This window comes from Episyrphus balteatus, chromosome 3 (genome assembly GCF_945859705.1).
Source record: "Episyrphus balteatus chromosome 3, idEpiBalt1.1, whole genome shotgun sequence".
NCBI classification, from domain to species: Eukaryota; Metazoa; Arthropoda; class Insecta; order Diptera; family Syrphidae; genus Episyrphus; species Episyrphus balteatus.
The window spans coordinates 59,756,426-59,764,312 of NC_079136.1; the positions used below are offsets into that span (position 1 = coordinate 59,756,426).

The 7,887-nt window shown below is 30.2% G+C and overlaps 1 protein-coding gene across 2 annotated transcripts; it reads left to right on the forward strand.

The window, feature by feature from the left end:
* The first annotated feature begins 2,533 nt into the window (after nt 1-2,533).
* LOC129914436 (uncharacterized) lies at nt 2,534-3,961 on the forward strand. 2 transcript variants are annotated; one of them, XM_055993698.1, is made up of 4 exons: nt 2,550-2,633; nt 2,732-2,825; nt 3,051-3,434; nt 3,499-3,961. In XM_055993698.1, exons 2-4 carry the CDS (start codon nt 2,749-2,751, stop codon nt 3,902-3,904), a joined length of 867 nt encoding a protein of 288 aa, XP_055849673.1. In that variant the 5' UTR covers nt 2,550-2,633; nt 2,732-2,748; the 3' UTR covers nt 3,905-3,961. The 2 variants fall into 2 exon arrangements, with proteins under 2 accessions (XP_055849672.1, XP_055849673.1); XM_055993697.1 differs by having other exon boundaries at nt 2,534-2,825.
* The last annotated feature ends 3,926 nt before the right edge of the window (nt 3,962-7,887 follow it).

The following is a 7,887-nucleotide window of genomic DNA, read 5'->3' on the forward strand; positions in this document are numbered from 1 at the left end:
CCTATATTTTTTTGAGATTTTATTAATTTCTTATTAAATTAAATTAAAAATATGCTGGAATGAATTAAAACACTGTTGAAAAAAAAAACAACAAATTGAAGTTCAAACCTGTTTGTCTCAAATATAAATTTCTTTGATTTATGTTGCTTTAAAGTTTGCAATTACTTAAGGGGTAATAACACTTTGTAGACACGAAATCGTTTCACCATTTTCATCAGTGTATAATACAAAGGAGAAACATTATTTTCTTTTGGAGTTTGTTTAGTTTGTTTAAGTATGTCCATAGGTAACAGAATAGGCTAAGGTGAAAATTTTTAATGATGTTAAATTTTGTAAATGGCGGCGTAGTTCAGGATGGTCGTAAAATCCTGTGCACCCATCGGGCGACCAACTAACTCCTACAGTTTTTAACCGATTTGACTGAAATTTTGTGTGGAGCTTAGCAATACTATTGATTTTTAAAGAAATGACATTAGTTTGAAAAACATATTTTATTCCAAAAACAAAATTCGATGATAAAAATACCATAAAATCGTTAAATTTTTATATAAAAAATCCTAAGTACTTCACTGGAGAATAGTATTGTTAAGCTCCACACAAAATTTCAGCCCAATCGATTAAAAAATGTAGGAGTTAGTTGGTCGCCCGATGGGAGCACAGGATTTTGCGACCACCCTGAACTACGCCGCCATTTACAAAATTTCACATCATTAAAAATTTTCACCTTAGCCTATTCTGGGACCTACACTGAGGGAAAAAACAACTTAAAATCAACGAAAACCACGTTGATTCAACTATTTTTCGGAATGATTTTGCGTTGAAGACGAACATTTTAAAATCAAAGTAGAACATCGTTAGTTTAAAGTGGTTTACCGTTATAAAACATCTTTAAATCAAAGTTGTTTCAACTTTAAAAAAAACATTAATTTATTAAAAAAAAAAAAAAAAAAAGAAAAAATGGGCAGCCGCTGGGGATCGAACCTACAACTCTTGGGTTACTAGGCGAATACTTTACCAACGTGATATCTCACTGTTGAAAATTAGAGTGATAAAATGCAACAAAAGCTAAAGTCCAACAAAAATAAAAAAATTTCTTACGTTGTTTCAATTTTATTTTGAAGAAGTTTCATGTTAATTTTTTCAAACATTAAATCAACGTTGAAAATTTTACATTTTACGTTGCGTTTTTTCCATCAGTGTATGGATATACTTAAACAAACTAAACAAAATCCAAAAGAAAATAATATTTCTCCTTTGTTTTATACGCTGATGAAAATGGCACTTGATTTCGTACTTACAAAGTGATATTACCCCTTAAAATTAATGTTCTCTCCACGTTGATTTTGAGATGTTCATCGTCAACGCTAAATCATTTCGAATATGAGAGTTAAATCAAAGTGGTTTTAATTGATTTAAAATAGTTTTGCTATCGCTTTTTAACTAAGTGACCTAAAAAAGTTTGATATTCAACAACTTTAGGCATAAAAGCAAATACGTACGGCGCAGTTGTGCATTTTATTTTAAATAAAATGGAAAAAATAAATTCAGAACACATTAAGCTATTGGTCTGTCAACAATTCCCCTAGTTTCAAAAACAGAGTTTCACAATGTTTTGTATAATGCAAAAATTTCAAATGGACTCCAACAACAACTCTCCTCCAACTCTCGCGGTTTCTTCATTGTATTATGACTATATCAGACTAATCAAAATTTCTATATACTCAATAACGAAGGAAAAAATAATGAAAAATATTTTTATTTTAAGTGGAACTATTGAATATAATTTAATTTTAAAGTTTAAGTGGGCGAAACTCTTTGAAGTTGAGGTCACTTGAACTTTAAAATTGAGTTCTATATTTTCTTCAAGACTGTATTTTTGAGGTGATATTTATTGCTTCTACTTAATATATATTATATTTGATTTTTTCATTCAAATCATTCGATTTCGTTTCAATTTTCTTCTACTTTTAATAAGTTTAACTAATAAATTCTCAAAATATTAAGTAAATCATTTTTTAAGTCTATAACTTTTTATTTAATTCTGTTTAAATTTTCTTCTGCATATAACCGGATAACAACTTTTTTGTATAAAATTGTTCAATTTGTTTTCGAGAAAAAATTGTTAAAGCTTATCAGAAAACTTTATTACAACTCAGTTGAGAAAGAAGATAATTACATTTTAATTACTTCTTTGATATTTGCATAATTTTTAAATAGACCGGTCACAGTCATTAAACGCTGTTCAAACGCTGTTTCGTTTCGGTTTTTAAGTGTCGTCAATGTGATTTTTTTTTAAGTAAGGTAAATTTTCTTGTATTTTACTTGTAAAAGATATAAACATAACACGTAGAAAAGGCTTTTTCGTATTCAAGCGTTTTGGTTGTTTTTCTCCAATTAAACATTTTCAAAAGTATTTTTTTTTAAGTGGTTGGCAACCATGGTCTTACTTTTGGCTGCAACATTTTTTCTTTAAGTACTATCGTGGCCTTTTTTGACTATACCGATACCCATTTCCAGAGCGTTGACAATCATCTTTCAAAAGACAACAAAAGCATCAGTCTGATAACAGTGTTGTTGTCAGTCTGTAGAAGTTTACTCACGTAGTCAGTTTGGACGGGATCTGACTCAAAAACGTCTTTATTTTAAGTTCAAATTGATTTAAACAAAAAATAAAAGAAAATTAAATCAAAAATAAAATAAATAAAAAATAAAAGTATTTTTTCCATGATAGGTAAAAAGAATAGACCCATGTTCATTGACTTTATTGGAACCCAAAATCATAAAAAAATGTCCGATAAGATCAGTTTTTCCAACTTTGACAATAGGTGAGTCACTTTAAATGGACACAAATAAAAAAAAAAAAAACAAAAATAAAAAAAAAAAAGACACCGATGATGCTGTGACGGGAACATTTATCACGATGGGGGTCATCTTCATTGATACTCTTTCCAATCAATAATCCCGAAGCTAATGGGTTCTTTCTGTTTTTTCTTTTTTTTATTTTTTTATTTTTTTTTATAAATTTTTTTTTTTTTACAAAACACCTTCAGCGAGAGTCTATATTCGATACTGAAGGACTGCGTAAATCGAAGATCGATCGACAGTTTAACCGATGATTCGGACTGTAGTGCCTCCGTTCAGGAATATTCCACATTCGATTGCTACAAAATGGTCTCGATGACCGATCACTTTGGTGATAATATTCTCGAAGAAAACGGACGAATATCACTGGCATATGAAAATCTACGATCAATTCCGAAAAGGATCGCCGAAAAATTTGCATCGAAAACAAAGTTTCTCGATTTGGGTTACAATGATTTTACGAATTTGTCGTTTTTGATGTTTTTTGATAGATTGCATACGCTTATATTGGATCGAAATATGCACCTGGATGTTAATACATTGCCATTTTTACCCAATTTACGGATCCTTTGGTAAGAATAATTGATTTTTTTTTTTCATAGAAAATATAACTTATTTGAAATCTATTTTTCAAAGGATCAACAATTGTAATATTTCAAATATAGACGCATGGCTTTACAGGATTGAAGATCAGTGCCCGCATATTCAACAATTGTCGATAATGGGAAATCCAGGAACAATGACCTTAATGAATGCACAAGCAAATAATGACTATAGAGATTATATTTTTAATAAATTGCCAAGTCTTAAGTATTTGGATGGAATTGCTAATGAGCCATTAAGTAGGAGTCTTTTGAGAATTCCATCAAAATCTTCAACGGCAACAACAGATTCTACGAGAACGAATTTAAGTTGTAATGGCATAAGTCGCAGTGGGATTAGTCGTAGTGGTCTTAGTCGCAGTGGCACTTCGTCGTTATCACTGTTTAAGTTAAGCGAGTTATTTAGGTTTAAACGAAGAAGGAGATGTTTTCAAAATTAAAACATGACTTTTTAACAAAAATAAATAATTATTATGATAAGAATGTTTAAAAATTTTGTTTTTGTTTTTACGTTCCATATAATTAAATTAATGCTTGAATGACTAATTCTAATTTACACACATACGTAAGCATATAGATAGTGCTACTAATTACACGGTGCGACACTGAAAATACACCCGACGAATTTCATAGTGTAGGCTGTTCGTGTGGTCGAATAATGCATAAAAATATTTTTGTTATATTTTTATCCTCCATTTTTTTTTTATTTACAAAAAACCATTTTTACAGACTTTACGATGTAATCTATTAATATCTCAGTAATATTTTTAACAATTCTCAATATGTTATATGTTTTTGGAAAGAAGATTTCCAGACCTTTTGAATGATGTATATAAGTCTATTGTAATCCAGTCAAATAAGGGTTTAACCTCGGAATGAATGTTAGTAGACATTTTTTTTGCTCAATATCTTCCTTTTGCCATTCTATAACATATCTCAAAAGTCTAGAAAAATCTCATGTCCGCTTGTCGCGATTTCAAGGTCAAATCGCGAAATGGAGATTTTCAAAATTAGCAAAAATAGGCTATGGTATTATATACACATATGATACATGATTTCAAGGTATTTTTTAATGCTGATTCCAAAAAATCTAAAATCAAGACAATCTGACGTCTCTGGAAAAAGTTATATCTGTTTTTCATCTGTCAACTCATATTATTATAACAGTTGCAAACTTACTGCCGAAAAACCCTTAAAAGTTATGGTAGATGAACCAAATTTTGCATGAAGATTTTAGAATCCATCATTATTAAAAATCAAAACAATCCATTACAGAAAATATATATACCTACGAAATAATGGTATTTTTTGATGGAGGGGCAAATTTTAGGATATGCACTAAAGAAGATTTTTGTTCATCTTAGGAATAAGTGCTAATAGGCTAATTTTTTCATTTTAATCTTTGTTTGGATATTCTTTAACTACCCTCAAAAATCTAAAAAATCTCATGTCCGCAAGTCCTAATTTTTTTGGTTTGAAGATAAGGTGCAGATTTTAAAAAATTGAAAAACTACACTTCAGATATTTGTGTCAGATCAACATGAATAAGGTGCTTTACTTTTCAGGGATGGTCAGGTTGACTTGTTTGTGAGTTTTGTTGGAATAAGTGTTAAAAAATACCTTTAAATCATGTCGCTTATGTTGGTATACATATAAAAATTTAAACTTTTCTTATTAATTTTTTTTAAATCTGCACCTTATCTTCAAACCAAGAAAATTAGGACTTGCGAACATGAGGTTTTTTTAGATTTTTGAGGGTAGCTAAAGAATATCCAAACAAAGATTAAAATGAAAAAATTAGCCTATTAGCACTTATTCCTAAGATGAACAAAAATGTTCTTTAGTGCATATCCTAAAATTTGTCCCTCCATCAAAAAATACCATTATTTCGTAGGTATATATATTTTCTGTAATGGATTGTTTTGATTTTTAATAATGATGGATTCTAAAATCTTCATGCAAAATTTGGTTCATCTACCATAACTTTTAAGGGTTTTTCGGCAGTAAGTGTGCAACTGTTATAATAATATGAGTTGACAGATGAAAAACAGATATAACTTTTTCCAGAGACGTCAGATTGTCTTGATTTTAGATTTTTTGGAATCAGCATTAAAAAATACCTTGAAATCATGTATCATATGTGTATATAATACCATAGCCTATTTTTGCTAATTTTGAAAATCTCCATTTCGCGATTTGACCTTGAAATCGCGACAAGCGGACATGAGATTTTTCTAGACTTTTGAGATATGTTATAGAATGGCAAAAGGAAGATATTGAGCAAAAAAAATTTCTACTAACATTCATTCCGAGATTTACCCCTTTTTTCTCCTTATTTGACTGTATTATTGGTTAAACAAATTAAGTGTAGGTTTTTATCCCATAAATCTTGAAAAAGTGATTTTTTTCTCAATTTTTTCAACTTTACCCAATTTTTTTGCACAATAAAACAAACAAAAAATAAAGTAAGGTTATATTCTGAAAGAATATTTATTTAGGCACAAATTGGTGTATTGTTTTATTGAATTTGACCAAAACTGCGGAATATAGGCTACTTTTTCATAACTAGAAAATATAACAAATGATGATGTGAATTGAAAGGTGCACAATAGGGTGCTCGATATTTTAAAATAATTGGCATTTGTATGCTCCTAAGATCTTATATGGTTGGAAATAAACTAAAAAAAACATTCCCCAAGTTTCAAGTCTCTAACTTCATTCTAACCCGTGCCGCGAAGCGGTTGAAGTTTTTTATGGAAATAACATGGACCTAGTTCGATCAATTTTATATTCCAGCCAAACCATTTGTTCAAAAAATTTAAAACTTTAAAGACTTAAACTTTATAAGTGTAGCTATCATGTGAACATTTTTCAGATTTTAAATTGTTATATTTTTAGAGATTCTGCTTGGTAAATACAATCATTTTTTTCAGACTTTTTCAAAAATCGCTTTTTACACATTTGATGCCAAAAAATTAAAAACATAAACAGTTGAAACTCGATTAACCGGGATGGTCGGGACCGGGCCCATTACGGATAATCGAAAATCCCGAATAATAGAACTTTCATTTCTCAAACAAAAAATTATATATGTATCTCAAAATCGGTAAGTGTCATTTTAAACAAAACGAGTAAATATTATAATAATTGATGTCTAGCAAGACAATTAAATCACAACAAAAACATTATTGTTAAAAAAGGAGCCAAGTTCTCCTATGTTTAAATTATGCTGACACAAAAAGTACTGAGATGTAAAAGTGTACCAAGTTCTAAAGTTTGGGTTCAAATTCGTATCAATAAAATTTTGATTGTTCTCTTGACAATTTTTCTTTTAATTACCGATTTTTAAAGTTATTTCAAAAATTGCCAAGTAAACAATCAAAATTTTATTGATACGAATTTGAACCCAAACTTTAAAACTTGGTACACTTTTACATCTCAGTACTTTTTGTGTCAGCATAATTTAAACATAGGAGAACTTGGCTCCTTTTTTAACAGTAATGTTTTTGTTGTGATTTCACTACTTTTTGCAAGGTATGGCTGTAGAATTGAAAATCTCTATGATTGATGAAAATTCAGGGAAAATGGGCGGTTGCCACGCCCCCTGGCTGAAATTCTCAAACTTTAAATTTTGTTCTTTGTATAAACTACCATCTCTACCATTCTACCAAATTTCAAGATTCTACGATAATCAGAAGTGCTATATTATATTTAATAAAAATTCAGCGGAAATGGGCGGATGCCACACCCCCTGGCTGAAATTCTCAAATTTAAAATTTTTTCCTTTGTATAAACTACCAGCTCTACCATTCTACCAAATTTCAAGATTCTAGGATAATCAGAAGTGCTCTATATAGATGAAAATTCAGCGGAAATGGGCGGTTGCCACGCCCCCTGGCTGAAATTCTCAAATTTTAAATTTTTTCCTTTGTATAAACTACCATCTCTACCATTCTACCAAATTTCAAGATTCTACGATAATCAGAAGTGCTATATTATATTTAATAAAAATTCAGCGGAAATGGGCGGATGCCACGCCCCCTGGCTGAAATTCTCAAATTTTAAATTTTTTCCTTTGTATAAACTACCAGCTCTACCATTCTACCAAATTTCAAAATTCTACGATAATCAGAAGTGCTCTATAATATTTGATGAAAATTCAGCGGAAATGGGCGGATGCCACGCCCCCTGAATTGAAAATCTCAAATTTTCGATTTTTCCCTTTGTATACACCACAAGCCCTATCACCGTGTAAAATTTCAAGTTTCTACGTTAACGGGAAGTTCTCCATAATTTTGATGATCTGTCAGTGAGTGAGTGAGTCAGTCAGTCAGTCAGTCAGTCAGTCAGTCAGTTACGGTTTTTGCGATTTTTAAAGCCCTATATCTCAGAAACTACTCATCGTAAAAGGCTGAAATTTTGT